General features: G+C 41.2%; 1 protein-coding gene across 3 annotated transcripts in view; it reads left to right on the forward strand.

The window, feature by feature from the left end:
* Window positions 1-22,995, forward strand: part of ADAM12 (ADAM metallopeptidase domain 12) — a 303,749-nt gene that overhangs the window by 199,771 nt on the left and 80,983 nt on the right. For all 3 annotated transcript variants that reach the window (XR_012905666.1, XM_025188248.2, XM_075935285.1), the window contains exons 6-11: window positions 923-1,106; window positions 6,361-6,426; window positions 7,332-7,403; window positions 13,540-13,709; window positions 15,556-15,640; window positions 21,580-21,728. Coding sequence is in view for 2 of the 3 variants with exons in the window: in XM_025188248.2 (XP_025044033.1) it covers window positions 923-1,106; window positions 6,361-6,426; window positions 7,332-7,403; window positions 13,540-13,709; window positions 15,556-15,640; window positions 21,580-21,728 (726 nt within the window). In the remaining variant the exon portion in view is untranslated. The remainder of the gene's footprint in view (window positions 1-922; window positions 1,107-6,360; window positions 6,427-7,331; window positions 7,404-13,539; window positions 13,710-15,555; window positions 15,641-21,579; window positions 21,729-22,995) is intronic.

A 22,995-nucleotide genomic window follows, 5' to 3' on the forward strand; every position in this document is an offset into this window, starting at 1 on the left:
TTGTAAAGCTCTTTGAGATCCCTAAGTGGCAAGTAATATTGCAGTACACATTATTATTCTTGGAGTCAATTGAATTAAACAGAAATCCAGTGGTTAATGAAGCTGGGCTCCATTATAATTCGGTATTATACAGTGTCCAATAATTAAGTTTGATATTGTAGTGTGGTGTTTCTCAAACTTTTTTTAAGTACCCCTTTAAAAAAAATTATAAGTACCCCCTTTTTTAAAAAAAAAGTACCCCCAGTACCTACAGTTTTAAGACACGCATATTTTTTTTCTACCATTGCAACACATTTGTTTAAACAACTTAATCGTAGCTGGGTGGGCGATGACATTTTTGGGTGTAAAAAGTACAAAAATAATAAAGCGCTATAAAACTTAAAACAAAAATTCAGTTTTCTTCAAATTTTGGTTGTGTTGATGTACCCCTCAGACTTCTCTCAAGTACCCCTAAGGCTACTCGTACCACAGGTTGATGTGCGCAACAGCATTCAGTTTAAAAGTTATAATATATATTTCTGATCATAAGGAATTCAAGGTTTTTTTTTAATTGCTCACTTCATTCTTGTTGGTTAATATTTGCTAAGAGTCATTCCAAGCAGATGCATTCTAACTCCTCTCAGCAGTGGTACTGCATCACTGGAAGAATGGAAAATACATCAAACACAAATGTAATTTTGCTGTACTCCACAATATTTCAAAGGAGGAATATTTTCTCTCTGCCTTTGGTTCTTGTAAAGTACAGTATGTCTAGATGACGCATACATCACTGATGTCTCCGACCCCAGCAGGTTTTGACGTTAGAAATCAGCATTTTACTGCTTCATATTTCATCATGATTATTAAAACCTCTATGTTGGCTGAAAACAAACACATCAGCACTTAAAAGCAATACATCATTTTTTGATCTTTTATAAAACAGGGGACTTATTTTATTTGAAAATAAAACCTACATTCTGGAGCCATTGGAAAATGCTACGAGTGAACACAAGATCTACCGAGCAGAGAACCTGAAAATAACCTCCGGATCTTGTGGCAACCAATTCAATGTCTCTGGCATCACTGTTGATGACACTCCACAGTCTTCTCAAGCATTCACTAGCAGGGTATGTGGAAAGATAGTTTTATGTTTCTGGATTGTTGATAATCTCTTTATGTTAATTTCCAGAAATTGATCAAATATCTACATCAAAACTAATTGCTGAGATACATGTGTATCATTTGAAATGGTGCATAGATGGTGAAATTGTGACTCTATTGAGTGGGGCCAAGATTTCACCTTGTGTTTGTGGTCATCATGAAATCGAGTAAAATAGCGATGGAAAATACCCTGCTAAATTTTCCCCTCTTTACTGCTACCTGATGGTTACAGTACTAGGTAGTTAGCCCAGATGACTTCTAAACAGCCCAGCAAATGAAGATTCTGCCTTTTCTCTTGAGATTGAGTTCCCAGTTTTAAAAGATCCCACTGTAGAGAGATTTTTCAATTTCTAAATTTCATCATATCGCTTCCAGTAGATCCTCTCTGGATCTACCTAAATAACTGTTCTTTACCCTCTTCCAGGACATATGGGTTAGGACAGTGGTTTTCAACCTTTTTCATTTATAGAACCCTAAACATTAAATCTTAGTCATAGTCTGCGAACCCTTGGGGATCTGTGGGCCACAGGGGGAAAGCCACTGGTTTAGAAGGCTATCGTGTATCTTCCCTTATTTAGGTCAAAATGTGACTTTTTACAAGGAGGAGCACTGGGGAAATTGTGCATAGCCAAGGGTACAGTCTGTCTTGCTACTCCTCCCTCTGCAAAGTCAGAGCACAGTTTATTGCTTGAAGTAGGCAGAACGCTCCCTGTGGTGTGCCAGCCCTGCTCCATTGGCCTTGCACACTCCAACAAAGTGTTGGGAGTTTCTTGCTCATCCTTCCAGCCCTGTGCAGGAGCCATTCACAAGCTGAGTCTTATTGCTTTGACGTTCAGTATTTGTTTAGTTCTTTTACATTTTGTCTGTGACTTAATCTCTCCAGTTTCTTAAGCTTCTATTCATCAAAGCATCTAACCACATGGTAAGTTCTCTTAAAGACAGTGGAACATAAGCATGTCTTTGAAGTTAAAATGTGTTTAAATGCTTTGTTAAATCAAGACCTTTAATCATTTTTCTTGCTTGTATTTTAATTCTTCTCTGTTTTCATTAATGAAGTGGTACAGAATTTTAGGCAGATTACAAATTCTGGTAATATATTTTGATTCCTGTGCCACTTGCAATTCAGTCTTAAAGAGAGCTGGCAATGTCTAGAATATCTTTTTGCCCACCCAGGGAGGAAAGGAGAATGTTATAGCCATGTTACTTTCCTAATAATACATGTTGAAATTTAAACACACCTTTAAATTGTAATAGGAAAGTATCTTGTGCACACAGAACACATTCTTAGCATTTTGGTTTTAGGGATATATCATGTGTAATTGTTTTTATGTAGGAGGAAAGGCACTTGACATGCAATGCATCTAGCTAATGAAAATTGTATACAATAAATGACTTTTAAATCAGACAGAAAAATTACTACCACAGATTCACGTGTCTCTTGGATTGGGATTTTGTAGAAGGGACTGTATAATATGATCAAGAATAACATAGCAGCACAAAGGTGTGTGCAGTTTTTATTAAATGTGAAATATATAATATGTATAGAGCCACACAGCCAATCTAGTTCATATATGTTAAGTTCAGTGTTAAGAAAAACAGCATCAAGGGATGTTATTTATGTACTGGAACAAATTGATTTGCCTTGGAGGAGCATTAAACAGTACTTTTCCAAATGTCTTTTCTCCAAATGCATGTACATTTGTTGTTATAGATACGTTGGTATAGATATGCAACTAGATATGTTGCTAGTTCTTTTTGTAATGCTGTAAGTATGGGTAAATCAGGACATAGATTGCACTACAATGCAATTAGCTGCAGAGGGCTAGATGAAAGGAGTGATTATTAAGTCCTTTTTATAAATAAATAAATATTGTATCTGAAGAACACATACAGCCTCTGGCCTCATCACAGGAATAGATTCAATATACTAGGTCACCACAGGCTCATATGATTAGGCCCCTCCAGCCAGCTGTTGAGTTTCTAAATCTCCCCTGTTCCAAGCAGTTCTATTTTGAGATGGCTTAAATTGATGGCCATGCCCAAGAATTTCTCACATGTATACATTTATGTTGTCATCAACGGTCTGAATATTAGGTTTGGGGAAAAGCAAAGTATAGCACAATTCTGTAATTTTCTGAAACACAGCTCGGAATAAGTGTCAGGTGTCTATTAAAAACTACTGTGGCAGAGAAACCATAGGAATGTGTTGTCATTTGTTTATTTCAGTGATGTAGTGTTTCACCCCTGCCCAGTATTTGTGGCTAGACATTTTTAAAGGAAGGTAAATCAGGATGCTTAATCATATGACTCTCCACCAGACTTTCCACCAAAGGTGCACTCAGCCATTGTTTCTCCAGCCCAGCCAGTTCAGCAGATTTGCTGTGTGTGTAGTTTGATTATTATACAGATCCTGTGATTTATTATTATTATACAAAATGTAAATATGTTTTCTTTAGTCTTTATAATGACTCTTTTCTGAATACTCTCCTATTCATCTACATCCTTCTTGAACCTTGAAAACTAGAACTAGATTCAATATTCCAGCAGTGGTTGCAATGGTACCAAATTCAGAAGCAAAATAACTTCTCTATTCCTAATCAAGAGTCCTCTGTTTATGCATCCCAGGATCTCGTTAGCTTTTTTGGCTACAGCATCTCAGTGAGAGATCATGTTCAACCAATTATCCAACACAATCCCAAAATCTTTTTCAGAGGCAATGCTTTCTAGGTTAGAAGCCTCCTGCCTCAGTGGGTCACAACTAGGAATATCAGATTCAGAATAAAATGCTGAGAAATGGGGCAGACTCACCCCAGATTGGTGGTTATTCTTCCATAAAATATAACATACCAACAGCAAAAGTAAACTGCTGTATCACTGCATTAGTTAACAAGAAGTTGGAAATGCAATCTCCCACAAACCTTGTTTCAGCACCCAAACACTAGACGTAATGATGAATGGTTAGTAGAAACCAGTTTCATCAGCTAAAGGTATCTTCTGATCCCAAAAAATCAGTCATATACACAACTCAAATCTTACCCAATAATTATGCTGTTGACAATCCTTTAGTATCTAGTATCTAAGGGTATGTCTACACTACCCCCCTAGTTCAAACTAGGGGGGTAGTGTAGACATACCCTCTAGGCTTATTATAAGAGAAAAGAAAGAGGTGGGAGTTAAAATGGTCAAAGGGAATCAAATACATAAAAAATAAGATCAGTTTGACAAGTTTTATTTTTCATAAACCCATGTTGGTTTCTATTAATTATATTACCCTCCTTTGTTCTTTATTAATCAAGTCCCATATCAACTGCTTCATTATCTTGCCTGGGGTCGATGTCAGGCTGACAAGGCTATAATTACCCAGGTCATCCTTTTACCCTTTTTAAACACTTGCAACACATTAGCTTTCTTTCAGTCTTCTGGCACTTCCTCTGTCATCCAAGATTTATTAAAATTAACCTCAATAATCCAGCAAGTTGTTCAGCGAACTCTCTTAAAACTCCTGAATGCAATTTATCTGGACTTGCTGCTTTAAAATGGTCTAAATTTAGCAGCTTCTGTTTAACATCCTCTTGAAGATAGAATGGAAAGTGTGTTATCATCACCATGTGATGAAACCACATCATCTCTTCTCCCCCCCCTCCCCCCCCCAATACAGAACAGGAACATTTAGTGAACACTTCTGGCTTTTCTGCAATATTATTGATAATTCTACAATTTCCATCTAGTGGACAATATCATTGTCAGAAATATTTTTGTTCCTATTATATTTAACAAACTCCCTCTTATTGTCCTTATTTCTATAGGCCATAGATTTTTCCTGCCTCTTTTCTCTTCCTTTATCAATTTTTTACAATTCCTGACTTCTGATTTATGTTCATTACTACCACCTTCCCCTTTCTTCCATTTGTTACATACTATTGTATATAGCTGCCTTCACTTCCTGTCTAAACCAAGTTGGGTTTTTTTAGTCAATATAACCATTCTTGCTCAACTGTGAGAATGTGGCTTTGAGAGCATTTGGTAAGATGTTCTTAAATTATTCCCAGTTATCATTTACAGTTTCCTGATTAAATTTTTCCTTCCAGCTTATTTGACTCATAAATGTTTTCAGTTTTGTAAAACTGGCTCTATTAAAGCAGCAAACATATTATTACTGGTCTGGACATTATTCTGCTTGCACATTATAAATGTGATCAAGTCATGATTAGATATACTTAAGCTACAATTAAATTTTATTTCTTTTGTCATTTCTTCTTTATCTGTTATGACAAAGTCTAATGCAGAATCATCCCATGCTGATTGCAACACTTTTTGAGTTAGGGAATTGTCATCTATAATATTTTAAAATTCCAAGGACGCTTTAGTACCAGTAGGATAAGACTTCCAGCAGATGTCATTCAATGTGAAGTCCCTTATGACCATTTAGTTCTTTTTTCCTGTACATTATAGATAGATATGTAAGGAGGTAGTTACCCTCTTCCTATGATTTGGTGGTCTGTAGCAATCACCAGTTAGTATCCTATCTTCAGCTTTATTTGTTAGGACATTGATCCATGAGCATTTGAGATCATTTTCTTCTGAGTCATCAGTGACCTAGAAATAAGTAATGTCATATTTTGACATAGAGTGCCATTCCCAATCCCTTTTCTCACTCAATCCTTACTAAATAGGTTACAATCAATTCCAGCAAGATGCAGTAATACCATAACAAATTTATGCTGATAATAAACAATTCTAATTCCTCTTGTTTGCTACCCAGTCTCCTGGTTGGACAAGCAATTCAGGAATTTCTTCTCTTCATGTGCTTTTGTTCCTTGATTAAGTTTGTTCTCAACATCGCATTTGTGTACTAAGTGGTCAGTTGACTATTATGTGAATTATTACACGTTGTCACTGTAGTGTTTCTCTGAAAGCATAGGAAGAAACAGGTGGAGTCTTCTCACCAAAAAGATGTTCATCTTCAGGTGGCACCTTGAAGGTTACAAGTTACAGAAATGCCATTTGCCTGCCTATATTGCACAGCTTTCTTAATGATAGGGTGAGTGCCAGGTAAACTCCTGTCCTCTGATGGAAGAGGGAGAGAATTATGTGAGGAGAAAAAAGACCACAGGAAATATTTACTCTATTTGACTGTGTTGGGGTGAGCTGGAGCTGATAGTCAGGTGTTTAAGATCATCTGAGGCAAAAACAGATTTCTATTTATATTTGTTTTTGCAGCACAAGAGGGAGACTCTGAAGATAACAAAATATGTGGAGCTTGTTATTGTTGCAGATAATCGAGAGGTAAGAAAGCTTTAAAGAAAAGATACAAGGAGTACTGGAGGGAAAGTGATTGTTTAGTTGTGTTTTCATGGTTCTGCTAACCTTTGTGCTTCAGAGAGTAACAAAATTAGGGCTACAGTAACAGAAAGGATCATTTAAAAACAGTGTAAGGGTGAAAAGTATTTGTTCCAAGTCTAAAATGTTCCCTGCAACACTTTGGAAGGAATTTAATGCTCACAAACATCTGGGACCTCTTGCAGTAACTGATGTGGACGCCAGTAAGTATTCACTGGTCATGACCCAGTGATGTGGTTGAAACCCCATTGCACTATTTAACTCTGACCTCTGGAGACCATCACTGGCTAGAGTAAACAGCAGAATTTAGTGTTGTTGGTTCTTCAGTTGTAGTTTTGCAATTATGCTGAATTAAGCAAGACTATATGCAGTGTTTGCAAAGCGGGTTTCAAAACAAATAAACGAGACAGATTGTCGAAAAGGTATCTCAGCAGGCTGTAGTGAAACCAAAGATGTGAAATCTTGGTATGAATTATTTTACAATTTACATTTTTTCTTTCAAAATGTGACAGACTCCACTTATGCTGGTTACATAGCCAAAATCACTTTCTTGAAAAAACAGAGGCAGATAAAAGAAGAATCTTTCTATTTTTGCAATTAAGTCAATCCTAGGGAGATTCTGTGTAGGAGTATAAGGGATTTTAGAATCTTTTTTAAAAACAAAATCCTTTTGCCCAATTTGTGCTCATTTTGAACTAAATCCTGTTCCTGTGGAAGTCAGTAGATTTCTGGCCATTTATGCATTTAAGCCCAAATGTCAAGGTTAATGTCAGCGTGGCAATGAAAGGTTATTTTGCAGGCAAATGTTATAATACTAATGTTGATCATGCATTATTCTTTTACATTTTAAGTTTCAGAGACAAGGCAAAGATGTGGAAAAAGTTAAGCAGAGGCTGATAGAAATTGCAAACTATGTCGATAAGGTAAGAACATGAACAATATTTCACTCTCTCAAACCTCACAAATATATCCAAGAGATATTGCCGTGAAATCTATGCCATCTAGGCTTACTGGGAAGAAAAGCCTTCTGAAATTCAAACATCATTATACACTATTATTTCAAGGAAAAACAAGATAATGGCTTCTCAGTGAAAATGTGCAAGCCACTGAGAATAGCAAGACCTAGATATTCAGCACTGCAGAATTTTTACTAGGAACATTTTGGGGGTTCTGTGTGTGTGGCAAGGAAAGGAAATAAAGTTCTGTTAATACAATGTTTGAGGCAGATATTAACCTAAACCTCACCCATATCTTTCTAAGTGCAAGAGAATAATCACTTAACTTAGACAAAGATACTTTGTTTAGGTGTTGACCAACTAGGGTAGAGGTGGGCAATAGTTTTTGATGGGGTCCACTCTAAGATTTTGGTAACTGGTCAAGAGGGGTGTGTGTGTGTGTGTGTGTGTGTGTGTGTGTGTGTGTAAAAAAGAGGCATGGGATCTGGGACAGAGGTTGAGTGCAGGAGAAAGCTCAGGGTAGGAGACTGGAGTGCAGGAGAGGATGTGGGGTCTGAGAGGGAGTTTGGGTGAAGGAGGGGACTGTGATCTGGGGCAGGCGCTGAGGGTGCAGAATCAGGGGGTGCAGGACAGTATTTTAGCCTGAGGGAAATGTGTAGGACAGGGTGCAGGGTCTGAAAGGGAGTTGTGACCCGGAGGAGGGGGGCTGCAGAGAGTTTAGGTGATGACCTGGGACAGGAGGGAGCGTGGCCTACAAGACCCTGAGGCAGACTCCCTGCCTGCCACAGCCCTGGGCTGCTCAAAATGGCTGGCTGCTCCCTTTGGTTCTCTACTTCAGGCACCAAGGGAAGGGAGAGGCTTCACACAATGACCCCCGCCTCCTAGAAAAATCTCTCAGCTTCCATTGGCCAGTTTCCAGCCAACAGGAGCTGAGAGATTTTGCTGGGAGAGATACTGGGGCCGAGCACAAAGCCTCTCCTTTTCTCTCAGCAACCAGAGTAGAGAGCCACAGGGAGCAGCCAGCAGCTTAAAGTGGTGTGAGCTTCTCTTTGCCTGAGGGTCCTGGCGGGGTGGCATACAGGCCATATCTTGCCCATCCCTGAACTAGGGCATTCTTGTGGTGGGGATGAAAATGTATTGCATTCTCAGGCCTGGTCTACACTAGGACATTTGTGTGTTGCCAGCACCATTGCAACTCCTCTGCATGCCTGTTACACACCACATGTACATAAATAGAAGTGCCTTCACCACTATGCAAGAATGCACACAACTTCCGTGGTAGTCCTTGCTTTGAGCAAGGCTGAGCACTATATGATCAACCAATGTGTCACTCTGTACTGCTGCAATGCTAATGTACTACTTGAAAGATTGCACTGGTGCAATTAGCCGTCCTAGTATAGTTCCATCATGTTCCAGGAGGCTGCTTCCTCAGCTCACAGCACTGAATTTGTCACCTCTCAATCCACCCACTAGCCCACTCCATGCAGTTCTTAAATTATCCTTTGCAGTACTTGGCTGTTGTTGATTATCTAGACAAGGCAGGTTCACTGGCAGCTATAGCTTCTCTGTTTCTACTGTTCTTATGTGTTGACTTCTCAAATGTGGTGCACACCCAGTACTCCAATCTTGTAGAAAAATGTCCCTGGCCAAACAAAAGCAGCAGCAGCAGTAAAAGTAAAAAGTTAACCCACTATGTCCTGTTCGAATCACTAAGTTGTGAACACAGTGCCCTTAATACTTCAGTATGACGTGACCTTCAAAGACTCGCTAGAACCATCATACTCTTTGAGGCATGATTTCTTTCTTGCAATGCTTGTAGGGCATTTCACCCATGTGCAGCCTCCTACATAGGACTAGTGAGACAACCACAATTTAAGTATTGGACTTTATTAGGCCCCTCTGAGAATCTGGGTCATTGTGGAGCAGAGTGTGGGAAAGAGGTAGGTTTTAAGGAAGAATTAAAGAAAGGGTGGTTGATTGAAGGAGCAGCAAGAATTCTCCAAATGTAAGAACCAGCAAAGAAGAAAGCCATAAGGTCCTTGTGGAAGTAAGCTAGGGTATGTCTACACTACAAAGTTAATTCGAACTAACGGCCGTTAGTTCAAATTAACTTTGATAGGCGCTACACACGTGATCCGCTAGTTTGAACTTAATTCGAACTAGGTAAACCTCATTCTACGAGGACTAAAGCCTAGTTCGAATTAAGTAGTTCGAATTAAGGGCTGTGTAGCCACTTAATTCGAACTAGTGGGAGGCTAGCCCTCTCCAGCTTGCCCTGGTGGCCACTCTGGGCACAACCAGGAAAACTCCTCTGCTCTCCCCCAGCCCCAGGTCCTTAAAGGGGTAGACTGTGGCCAGATGGCACTTGACACAGCCAGCCCTGCCAGCAGTCTGTACCCCGAACCAGTGGCCCCAGGATGAGCCAAGGAGCCAGTGCCAGCGAGCCATCCCCTGCCCAGTCCCCCAGCACCCAGGGGCCAGCCAGGGGCCATAGATGGCGTGCACCCTCCTGGACTAGTGCGGAGGTCATGGACCTCATTGAGGTTTGGGGGCAGGCCCCCAACATCCATGATCTCCGCACTAGGAGGAGGAACGCAGCTGTCTACAGCCGCATAGCAGCTGCCATGGCCCTAAAGGGACACAGGCGCACCCAGGGGCAGGTGTGCCTGAAAGTAAAGCAGCTGCGGCAGGTGTATGCCAGGGCCACCAGGGGCGGCGCCGCAACAGGGGCTGCCACCTGCCCCTACTTCCCCGCCCTCGACCGACTCTTGGGGGTCGGTGCGGTCTTTGCCAGCCTGGGGGACAGAGAGCCGGGACTGGAGGGCCCTGACCCGTGCACGCCGGAGGGGCCACCGCAAGCAGTTCCAGCACCAGAGTTGGCAGGGTCGTCCAGGGAGACCGTACCGGGTAAGTAGTTCGAATTAAGTAGTTCGGGGTGGGGGGAGGCGGGAGGGAGACCAGAGACCACGTGCATGGGCCAGGCATTCCACGGATCATGCAGACACCTGTGCATGTGCGAGCACGTGCCATGCCACCCTTGGGCAGGTGGCTCCAGCTGCGTGACACCCAGGGGCCATGGCCCAATAGGCATATGCATGTGTGAAGAGACCTGACATGCTCCTGACCCCGGGGCGGGACACAGCAGGATGCTTTCCCTTCACATGTCCCCTCTACACAGAGGCAGGGGACATATCCCCCCCCACCACCACCCCAGCCACACTATACACAGTACAGGGACATGGGTGCGGTCTTGGGGCAGCTCCCAGTCCCGGGGAGAGCCAGACATCCTGACCATGGCCTCTGTACAAGCACAGCGGCTCTGACGGTGCAGGGCATGGTTGCCCTCACGTCGCGGGGGGGGGGGGGGAAGGGGGCTGGGCATCATCCGCTGCATCCCCAGGGAGAACTGACCACTTCTCTTCTTTCTCTACAGCTGCACCAGCTGCTCATGCAGGGCGCACCACCCCGCCCGGGACATGCTCCCGCACCCGTGGCCTGCTCCGGACCACCACCACGGAGCAGGAGTACTGGGACCAGCACCTGGGGTCCTTGTGAGCCCTGCACCGCACAGTGGAGGCCTGGATGCGGGCAGACCTCCAGCTCCGCCAGGAGCAGCTGGCTGAGGTCCGAGGGCTGGACTCAAACCTGCAGGCCCTGCTGCAGAGCATGGTGCCCCGTGCTGGTCCTGCGCCTGCTGCCCCCCCAACGACTGTCCCTCCTCCCACTCCTGCCCCCTCCCACCTCTTCCTCCTCAACCCCCACACCCTCTTCCTCAATGTCCACACCCCCCACCTCAACCTCTGCACCCTCCACCCCATCCCCCCAGGGACGCCGAGGCCCCCTCCCTCGCCGTGCTGGGAGGCGGTTGGCCCGGCAAGACCCCCTGAGTTTCCCCTCCCCCTCCTTTCCCTTGACTCCTCCTTCCAGCTCCCTCCTCCCAGTTTTCCCCCTCCCGTCTCCCACACTCTCTCCTGCCCTTTCCCGCCTCCTCTCCCCCATCTTCCCACAGTTTTATTCCCCTCCCCCCCAGTTTTGTGAAATAAAGAGAGTTTCTATTTTTGAACACGTGTCCTTTATTTTGTACATCAGGAAGGGGGGCTAGGGAGGGGTAAGTGGAAGGAGGTGAAGGAGGAATGGGGTACGAGCCCCTGATGGGGAAGACTGGGTTGACTCTGCAGGCTCCTCGGGGTGGAAGGTCTCCTGAAGCCCCTCAATTGACACCCCCCCCCCCCCCGGATGGCAGCCTGCGGCAAGTGCAGCCGGGCTGATGGCCGAGTGCTGTGATGTGCCCAGTGTGGGCACTCAGGACACTCCAAGCCAGGACTGCTTTGCAAGCGGGGCACCCCTGAGAACTGTCTGTCCGGGGTGGGGGTCATGTCCCTTTAAGCACAGCCCTCGGCTAGCCTGAGACAGCAGCTCCACGCTCTTAAGTCCTAACCTGATGCCCTGCCGGCACTGCTTCCGGCCATCCTTAACCTCGGTTCAGGGTCCACTCAGTGTGGACATTCTAGTTCGAATTAGCAAAACACTAATTCGAACTAGTTTTTAAGTCTAGATGCACTAATTCGAATTAGCTTAGTTCAAATTAACTAATTTGAATTAAGTTAGTTCGAATTAGTGCTGTAGTGTAGACATACCCCTAGAAAGAAGCAAGAAGCAAAGCAAAATTAGCAGCACATTGATCCCAAGTTGTGAGAGTGTCAGAAAACAAAAGTTGAGATGTGGGGAAGGGCAGAGTCATGTGGCAGTTTGAAGCTGAGGAAGAGGAATGATATATAGAGCTAGACTTTTTGCATTTAATGTGGTTTCTTTGAAATATGTTGTATGCACCAGGATTCTTCAGGGTGAAAGGCATTGTATATAATGTTCAAGGCTGTTAATAAGAGTTTCTTGAACACAAACCAACCAGCATGTAAAATGAGATTAAAGCTTATTACACTGTGCCATATGTTCGAAAAACCTGTGAGAGTCCTGTAATGGAATTGTGATTGAAAGCATCTGATTTAACTGAGAATATATCAACTAGTAGTATCTCAGAGGCTCTGACTCAAGGTCAGGCAATTCTAGATTAAACACATGCTGTTGGACAGAAAGAACTCTGCTTATTCTGTAACTGTGTTGCTGATCTAGTAAAAAAAGAAGGGAGTTTATTTGCTACCTATTTGAAATAAATTGTGCATGTTATATTCACTTTGGCTTCAGTTTATGCTCTCAGGTAATTGCACTGCTATCCAAATAACTGCAAAACATACAATTAGGCGATGATGCAGCATATGCCTCATTTGGACTGGACTGAAAACCATACAACAGCTAGAATGGTCCCTGCCCTACTATATATTCTCCACACTACACCTATTTTCCTAAAATTTCCTGCCATTGCTAGCACTAGTACATCAGTGGTGAGGTCTCTATTATAGATAAGGTAACCATTGGTATTAGAACCACTTTGTCATCTAGACTTGCTATGACAGCATTAGGTGACGCTGCCATTTTAATTATAAGTCTATACTAGCATATTTCCACCAGTTGTATTGCACTGTTCATAACAATGAAGGGACATTTTAGGACTCACTTGCAATGAATCTGTATGGATGGACATTCATAGGTATAGAAGTTGTTACATCTTGGAGGAATGTACCAGTTAGGGATGTGAAAGTATAATCGTGTACATAGTTATCAGTTAACATTCACAGTTACACGCAGGTTCCTGGAGCTGAACGACACCCACGTGTAACCATGTAACTGCTGAAATTTTCAGCGGTTACACATTTACTTGATTACCCACAATTTAACATCCCTAATACCAATCCTGGTCAGGACCACAGAGGCCTTCTGAGATTTTTAATGTTTTTCCTGAACATTTCCTGGTTAGATAGCCATGGTCAGATCACTTTTTCTGGGTCGTGGCAATGTTATGTGTGAGGCCAGTGATTTCAGGTGTTTGTTTATGTGGAGACACATGGAACTCTTCTCTTTCATCCTAGGAGGAGAGTTTTTTTCTGAGAACCAAATAGATTTCTGAGAGGCTTATGTGACCATTATGATTTTGTTAAAATGCAATGATTTAACAGGGCCTTCTAAATAGATTTGTTTGTCTCAATAGTTCTACAGGCCACTAAATATTCGAGTAGCCTTGGTTGGAGTGGAGGTGTGGAATGACATGGATAAGTGCTCTATAACACAAGACCCCTTCACCAGCCTCCATGAGTTTCTGGATTGGAGAAAACTGAAACTACTACCTCGTAAACCCCATGACAATGCACAACTAGTGAGGTATAGCCAGCAATGTATTTAATATGTGAATGACTTTTGGCTGGAGTTTCCAGGAACTGAGATAATCATACAAAGCTCTTTTTCTCTTTTTATTTGGGTGATTGTGTTTTTTAAAGCAAAAAGCAGCCCTCTATCACAGTCTCTTTCCAGGACCCTACATATAGTATGGGAAGGTGATATGTCAGTTTCCCTCCACAGTTCTGTAAAAAACAGTTACTCATGGGCTTCCTCTGAGCAGAGTCAGTAAGTGGAATTATGTCTAGCTCACAATCCTACAAACACTTAAGCACATGTCTAACATTGAGCATGTGAGTAATCTCACTGAAGTTAATGGAACCGCTCATATGCTAAAAATTAAGCATGTGTGTAAATGTTCACAGAACTGGTGCCTGGTTTTATCAGTTTTAGCAGACAAGGGACTTGATCCAAAGCCTATTGAAATCAATTAAAAAATCCTATTATTATTATTATTATTATTATTATTATTATTATTATTATTAATGGCATTAATCATTATTTATTTGTATTATTGTAGCACCTAAAAGGCCTTACCCTAGACCAGGACCTAGTATGCTAGGAACTGTACAAACACAGAACAAAAAGACATTCCCTGCCACTAGACCTAGGTTGAGGTCATCAAATTCATTTTTACAGTAGAACCTGGATATACAGTAGAAACACCATCCTTGTGAATAACCAGTTTTCCTAACCATTTTTGCAGAGAGAAAAAAATATCACATAACAAAAGTGTTGTCTACAAAGAACAAGTGGACAACCCTTTGCATTCCATTGCCTTCAATACATTGGAAGTTACTTTACAAGTGGTCTGATAGAGAGAATAGAATGATTCATTCGACTATTCTGCAATTTATGCACCATTCCTATTGTAATTTTGATATTCAATTTTATCAACTTTTCAATGTTTAAGAACTCTCCAGTTCATAATGCAAGGGTTATACTGCATTCGTGGCTTAAATAAAATGAGAAATTGGATAGCTTAACAAAGAGAAACAAAGTGGATGAGGTAATATCCTGGGACCACCGTGGCTACAACAACACGGTAAAAATTATATGCCTTAGACTGATTTTATTTATTTATTGTTCATAGGTATAATTACAAAATCTTTCACTGGCCATGATGACAGTCAGTTTAAGCAAGTTTATTTTTACAGAGAGTATTTATTCTTGACTAGAGCTAGAATATGTTTTTTCTTGTTTTAATTTAGTAGACAACAATAAGTTGAAAGATCAAACATTCACTGTGCAATGACTCTTAGCAATTAAAACAAAAATGTATCGAGGCATTTAGTATCCTACTTAAAGTAGAATAGGAGGTCTTTCAAATTGTTGCAATATCATTCATTGCTCTGTATATACAAAAATATTTCTATTGGATGAATGACTTAATGTACACTTTATAACTAATACGTTCTAAGCTTGCACTGTGTTGTATTAACACCTGCATGAGCTGCAAGAATGTCTATGTTTGCAAGTGCATTTCCCAAGTTAAATGGAAATGGCAGTTTTCAATGGTTGGTATGGGTGTAATATATTGCATTCCAAAATAAGAAAAAGTCCTACTACGGCAGAAACTCCAGAGGAAGCTCAAATGCGGCTTTTAATAGAGCCGGGATTCTGTCATTTTCAGTTCCACAGATTTGCGTAATTAATTTATGACCCTCATGGTTTTTAACTGCAAGTGAATGGAGATTGTTGTCCAATATAGAGAGGGAAAAGAAGTTGTAAAGTATTAATTCTGCATGTTCATTTTCAAGCATTAGTTCATTTTGTATTAAATGGTGATTCTGTGGTTTGTCTTCTTCTCTATTCCCCTTCCCTCCATCAGTGGGGTATACTTCCAAGGGACTACCATTGGCATGGCACCTATAATGAGCATGTGCACTGCAGAACAATCTGGGGGAGTTGTTATGGTAAGTATTGGGAGCACAGGAGTTGAATTTGGTCCATCTTGTGCAAAAAGTTTTCATGAGTTATATAATACTTGTCTCTTGTAGTGGAAAGTCTGCTTTTAGTAGTATTTTCAACCTAAAATATTGCTTTTTCTCTATCTAACTATTGTGTATGTGTAATTTTTTAAAGTGTCATTTTTCATAGTGAATGAAATAATACTTTCCATTACAATATAGTTAAGCCTCTGTTGGAATTCCTTATATCCATGGGATGTGCACTATGAATGTTGAATAGTGGTTAGGAAGCTAATTGAGTAGTAGATGCAATTTCCATCGACTACTTGATTAGTCGATAAGAGGGTTCGCTGCGGCTCTGCTTTTTAAATGTAGTAAGAGCCACCAGGTTCTTACTATATTTAAAAAGCAGAGCTGCAGCATCTGGGACCCGATGCAAGTCAGGACTTCTTAGTCCCAGCTCATGCCGTTTCTCCTGCTGCGCTTCTACCTCTCCTGTCCCCCAATGGAGGCAGTTCTGGGGAGAGCCCGGTTTAAGCCGGTTCCCCCCAGCACCACCTCCTGTTCCCTCTCCTTGCTGCCTCTGATACAGAGGCAGCACGAGGGGAAGTGACTAGTTGACTAGTCGCTTACATCCCTAATGCACATGAACATTTGCAGGATCAGAATCCAAATGAACAAGTTTGCTATGCACATTTGGATACCAGTGCTATATGCAATGAAAGACTCTCATAAATCTTTTATAAGAAGTAATAGTTTAAAATACTGTATTTACCATGCACCATGGATATACATTTACAAAGCCTTGTGTATTTTGCATGTTTCGAGTATAATGGTTTTATTACATTGTCAGACTTCAAGCACAAGCTACACTAGTAACAGTGGCAGCATTCATTTTAACTACATTTCTCTCACAAAGGGCATTACTCCAGCCATGTGATTAATTCATATAATCCATGAGTTAGAATATTTTGTCCTTTATCAGAACTTGTCTCTAGTGATAAATTCAATGTAATTACATATCCAAATAAAGAAAAGACACATCGAAACCAACACAAACAATTCAAATTCTGACTTAAGCTAGCTACTCAGTTCATAACATCCCCTGTTGTGTTGAGTTAAATAAGGATCTTAAACTAAAATATTATTTTATATGCTTGGCATATACAGTAGATTCTGTACTGGCATGCAGAACTATTATCAATTTCGCTGAAAGTTACATGCATAGAGAATATTGGTATAGTGGGAGCTGCTAAGTTTGAGAGCCATCCTCAGCTGAATTCCATGATTTCTTCCTTTGGAATATTTCATCCCCATAATCCCATACTGTGTTACATTGTGGTTTAATATAAAGTTTTACTTTGTTTGCTATGAAATTTGATTCTTTGAATGAAAAATAAATTCCTTTATTCAACTGAGTGTCTCTTTAAAATGTTTGTAGGATTACGGGTTTTAGGCTGATAAATTAGGTTTGATGTTTTCTAGAGTTGTGCAATGAATGCCCAAGAAACCATGGCCCAGATTGTGCAGCTTGACTCACATTGAGGATTCATCTAGACTGCGGAGTTTTTCCAGGATACTATCCCAGAAAAACTCTGCTGCGTACAGGGGACGCGTTTGCTCTTCTGCTTTTTTCCGCTTTTTTCCCTGTTCCACGAGGCATAAGGGCTCCTCTGAAAGAGGAGGCTTTTCCGCCATTTGGCCCTATCTACTCAGGGCTAAATGATGGAAAAGCCTCTTCCAAAAAAGCAATTGGAAAAGGCTATAGTGTAGACCTAGTCTGAGTAGCAACCTGACTCTTAAGGAGTCCCATTTAAATGAATGGGAGCACTTAAAGTCCTATTTAATGTAAAGCTTGCACAATCTTGGCCACATGTGCTCTTTTAAGTGCTTAGCTAAATCTTCCTGAGAAACAGACAGTTGGCCCAAAACAAACCCCCACAACCAAATCAAATCACAAATCATGCAATTTAATTCCTGTATAAAAATGAAATATGCCAAAAACAAGCCTTCAGAAAGGAGGATGTATAGGTGAATGAATCAGTCATTTCTAACCCTTGTCTGCAGTACTCAAAACCCTGACACATAGCACATATTCATGTACATGCTCTTTGGTATGCTACGTACCCTACTCCAAAAGAATTCCCACCACTCTGGAAGTACATTTCTAAAGAATGGGGCCATCCCTAGTCTGGTGCAAGGCCCAGGACATAAATGCCAAATTTCTAATCTACTGGGGACTTCTTCCTCAGCTCTGCCCAGGCCCTTCCCTTTCCAACTCTTCCCCCAAGGTCCACCTCTACCATGCTTCTTCCTATCCTTGCTCTGCTGCTGCCCCTCCTTTTCCTGGTCCTGTCTCTTTCTGCTCCCACATCGCCTCTTGCTCACCCAGTTCTGCCCCTTCCCCTGAGCATGCAGTGCCCTCAATCATCTCCCTTTCCTTCCCCTCCAGGACTTCCTGATGATGCTGAGCAGGAGAAGGAATTGCTCATCAGTGGGGCCCACTGGTGAGCAGGGAGCCCGGAGGGAAAAGGAGGTTCTGGAGGGCCTCCCCAAAGTTTAGGCCACAAGACAGTTTTCCCAATTTGCCATATTGAAGGGATAGTTCTACTAACCACAGGGGGTGGAAGTCACTCCATACCAAATAATCTGTGAATATCAAAAGAGAGAAGGATCTTCCTTGTCACCGCTGATTTTCTTGTCTGCACTCTTATTCTAATTAAGTATCTAATCTATTTTGGTTCTTTTAACATGCCTCCTTGAACTCCTGTCCTGTTAAATACCCTCTCTTTGTGATGAATGAGGCTCACATTTCCATGAATATTAATGCTAGTTAAGTGAGGGCAGAAGAGACCTCTGAAAATGGGGGAAAATTTAGATTTATCAATAGGCATCATAGCTGCATAAAATATGTGACACATACCTTGTTTTATTTAGTCAGATTTATATGTTGTATTTGAATAAAATAAGTATCCCGTAAAAGAAAAATTCTTTGTCAAAATATGACAACTAGCTTGAGTGTGATGCTAATTGTTGGCTGGTATTTAAAGTAATCACTCACTATCTCCATAAATGTAAAGATAAAATGCTGCTTTCTGGCTCAGATATATTCTGCTGTACACATTTGGGCTTTTGACTTTCATGGCAGGTTCACTTGAGTGAGGAGTACAGAACTGAGCCTCTGAAATTTATTAACTTAGGAAACACCTCAATGCAAAGGGTTATTTAAAAAAAAATATCCCCGTTCTGCAACTTGATGAGAGTGGAGTGGGGTAGTAGATTGCAGCTGCATGGACAGTTGTTGTTTTTTATCAATAATGTTCAAGCTGTATCTCAAAGGAATGCAGCAGAGTTTAGTTGAAAGCGACTGCATATTTGGTATAACAGCCTATAACGTCTTCAACATGGGAAGATTTCCTGTTTGGCGATTGTAAAAACTGTTTGCTAATGACTTTTACTACTGAACTTAACTTAAAAAAATGTAGCGGAATAAATCAAAGCCTCATTCCTCGTAAGTCTGTTCATTTCTCAAGAGCTGCTGAGCTTAAATAGTCTCACTATCAAACTGGGCATGTTACTGCTTGTTTTGATAGTCTTAATTTATGCTGTCTTCCAAAAACCTCTTTTGCTGAGACATCACATTCTTTGTCTTTAAAAGCCCACTCTAGAAACCTGATAGCGTTCAGAATGATCCAAGCAAGTAATGAGAACCGCATGTGTTGTAGTAATTGCATTTCAGATCATTTCTTGCTCTAATTTTGCCACAGTCTGTGCAAATCATTATTTTAAAATTATCGTTGTAGGGGATGCTGGACTAAGAATGTCACTGCTGGTACAGAAAAATGGCTGTGAGCATGAAACTAACAGCTGGGATATGTAACAGAATCAGCTGCCCCTTACCAGGCACCCCCACATGGCAAGGGGTGACCATGTAGAGCTTTGCATCTGTTTCCCCCTTGTCAGGATCTCTTACACAGGCTCTCCACACTTTTTCTGTAACCAGAGAACGATCCATGCAGGTAGAGATTTTTTCACAGAAAGTCAGGGGCAGCCTGTCCATATAGGCAAACTGGGCAGTCGCCTAGGACGCCAAGTTAAATGGGGTGCCAAATGGTGGCGCAATATCCTTGAGGGGTTTGGAGGTAGGAGCGCCGATTGCATGGTTCGCCTAGGGCACCAGTTGCTGGCAGCTAGTCTAGGGCCACCCCTGCAGAGAGTAATTCAAAATAAAATTCAAACTCCCAAATTGACTTCCAACAGACAAAAGTTTCTTTTCCTGCTTCCAGGTCTCCCAGCCTGGAGAATTTTTGTCCCCTCTCCCCTGCTTGCTCAAGGTCTCTCCTGACTGAACATGCTACTACCAGCACCTCCTGGCTGGAGTTTTAGTTCTAAAACCCAGAAATGTGCACTGTCCTTAAACATTTTCCCTCTGCCCCCGCTGTAACTTCTGGCTGGTCTTTATAGGAAAATCACCTGGTTCCTCTCAGGTGAGGCTCATGTAAATATTATGGGGGCTCATCTTAAGGTAAGCCGAATCCAGCTATGTATTTTGCATAGCTGTATGGCATACCTTAAGCCGACCTGCCTGGTCCAGTGCAGACCAGGCTTTAGAGAGCTGAAAAGGGAATTTATAAAATCGAAACTAAATAATTTATTAAAGGCTTTTCTTATATAAGACTGTTATTTTGGGCACTTTTACCTCTCACTTTTTTTTTAAGTCCTAAGAATGGCTAAGACAGAAGAGTTATTTAAGCTGAATATATTAATTTATGCTTTTAAAGCAGGCAGCTGTACATACTAATTCCATTTACTGACTTATAAAACTGTAGATCATGCATTTCTATTACATGTTTTATGCCTTTTGGGAAAGCTTTTATAAGAAATATGCTTTTTTTCCCAAGGAAAGTGATTGATGTCGAACAGAGCTTTGTGGAAAGATCTGTTTTATTCATGGCCAGGCCAAAACATTAATCTGATCAGTAGCCCCTAATCAAACCACATAGTGCATTTCTCAGAAACATTTGTTTTAGAAAACAACATTCCTACAAGAATCAGTGCCAGTGTTTCTATTTTTTACATTTACACCAAGCAAGCCATGCATATGAATTAACTATAGGCTACCTGAGGACTTTGTCTTTTTTACTTTTTTAATTAAAAATTAAGTCCTGTAAAGTGGTTGCTTGAGCTCATTGCCACTGTAAGTTCTGCTTCAGACTTAGTAGGGGATGTTAAGAGACAAAGCCAAACCTCTTCACTGCACTGAGGCATTGAGCTGCTTAAGTGAAGGACAGGCGGCCCCCAACTTGCTACGCAATCGGTTCCTGGGGAAGCATTGCAAGTCGGTGGCATCGTAACTCGAACCCTCATTTACGATAGGTGTTGTGCGCAGTCATAAATGCAGGCCAAGGACGTAAGTTGGGAGGTTTTGGCCCCTTCCGTACTTACAAAAATGGTTGTAAGTGGGGTGCGGGGGTCGCAACTCAGACGGTCTCATCTCGGGGGTTTCCTGAATTTTCTGTCCCCTTTCTCCCATTCTCTCCTCTTAGAAATATATGCGAATCATTTACTTCTGTTTAAGTGTCCAAGTTCTTGGACATAAACTGGGTCAGGGTTACGAGAGAATTTCTAACTATAGAAGAGAGAAAGTGAACATAGTCAAAGCTGCCTAAGATAATTGAATGCCTAGTTGCCACAAGGAATTGGGAATCCAGCTGCCACAGGCTACTTTGATGATCCCAGCCTAAATGACTTGTTGATGGTATGAGGGAGGATATTGATAATTTGTGATTTTATCCATTTGGCATCAATATATAGCTGTAGCTATAATGGAGAGGCCTATAAAATAATTTAGGATATTGGAGATGGATCAATAGCAAAAGTGTATTCTTTTATGAGTCATTCATTTTTGTAATTGGGCTTTGCTCTTTATTTTTTTTTTCTTTGAGGATCATTCAGACAGCCCTCTTGGTGCAGCAGTAACCCTGGCTCATGAACTGGGCCACAACTTTGGGATGAATCATGATACGCTGGAGAGGGGCTGTACCTGCAAAGCATCTACTGATAAAGGTGGCTGTATCATGAACCCCTCTACTGGGTAAGTGCTAACATTAATAAGTGTTAGTTAATTGGGAGGAAATTATAGTATAGTTTATCAGCTTGGGAAGCTTTTGAGCACTCTTATAATATTTCAAATAATATTTTATTATTCTAAAATTACCAGTTTGAGTATTTACCAAAATATTTAATCTCTGGGACGATTCTTATCCCTGCACCCTGAAATATTTTAAAGCTTTGAGGCTGTGGATGGTAGATGAATGATCCCTACTTGGAAAATATTCTTGGAACAATAGAAATATCAAAAGAAAGAGTATACAAAGAAGCACAGAGACATTCCTTAGGCTTGCAGTATATGTATTCTCTTCCCATCCATGCCATCTAATTTCTGTTAGTTTAAGCACGGTGTTACAAAACTATAAAGGAAGAAAAGAACTACAAAAGGATAAAAAATATAAGCTTTAAAAAAGGATCAGCCCCAAAGAAGTCTTTATTCAAGAGATACAAAGGGTAGGAAAAACATGGGTTGGAATGGACAGGCTCCTGCAGCCTTTACTTTGGGGTCACTAATGTAGGTGTATAAGGAAGGAAAATGTTTGAGGCTTTTTTGCTTAAAGTGATTTAATTAATTATTGCCATCTTCTTACCTTGAAGAGTTTAACATTAAAAACTTGTCTTGGAAATTATTTCTTAGTGGAAGCAGTCTCCTGGGATCAGAAACTTAAACTCTGTTGGATCTATCGTTAATGAGCTTCCCGTAGCTTTTAGTCTTCAAAGGTGCCTGAAAGATGTGTATGCCCCTTTTGTATGATCAAGAAATGCTTTTTAAAGAGTCAAACACTTCAGTAAAGTATATTTAGCTTAATATTTAATATAGAATTATGGAGCAAAAGAACAACATGCTACCTCTGCTTCTCTGGAGATTCAAATATAATCTAGGAAAAATATATGTCCCAAGAGTGGGGCTTTTTGTGATAAATTGTATCAACAGAAAGTGTCTAATAATGAGGCATAATTTCCTTTCTAAGTTTGTCTTTTAATTATACTGTTTTGCCTTTTTCAGTTCTTTTAGGCTATGTCTAGACTGCAGGCTTCTTTCGAAAGAGGCTCTTTTGAAAGCATCTTTCGAAAGAGCCTCTTTCAAAAGATCGCGTCTAGACTGCAGGCGGATCTTTCGAAAGAGAAATCCGCTTTTTCGAAAGAGAGCACCCAGCGAGTCTGGATGCTCTCTTTCGAAGACGGCCTCTTTACATTGAAGAACGCCTTCTTTCGAAAGAGGAACTTTCGAAAGAAGGCGTTCTTCCTCG

The sequence above is a fragment of the Pelodiscus sinensis genome, chromosome 8 (assembly GCF_049634645.1).
Source record: "Pelodiscus sinensis isolate JC-2024 chromosome 8, ASM4963464v1, whole genome shotgun sequence".
In the NCBI taxonomy this organism is placed as follows: Eukaryota; Metazoa; Chordata; order Testudines; family Trionychidae; genus Pelodiscus; species Pelodiscus sinensis.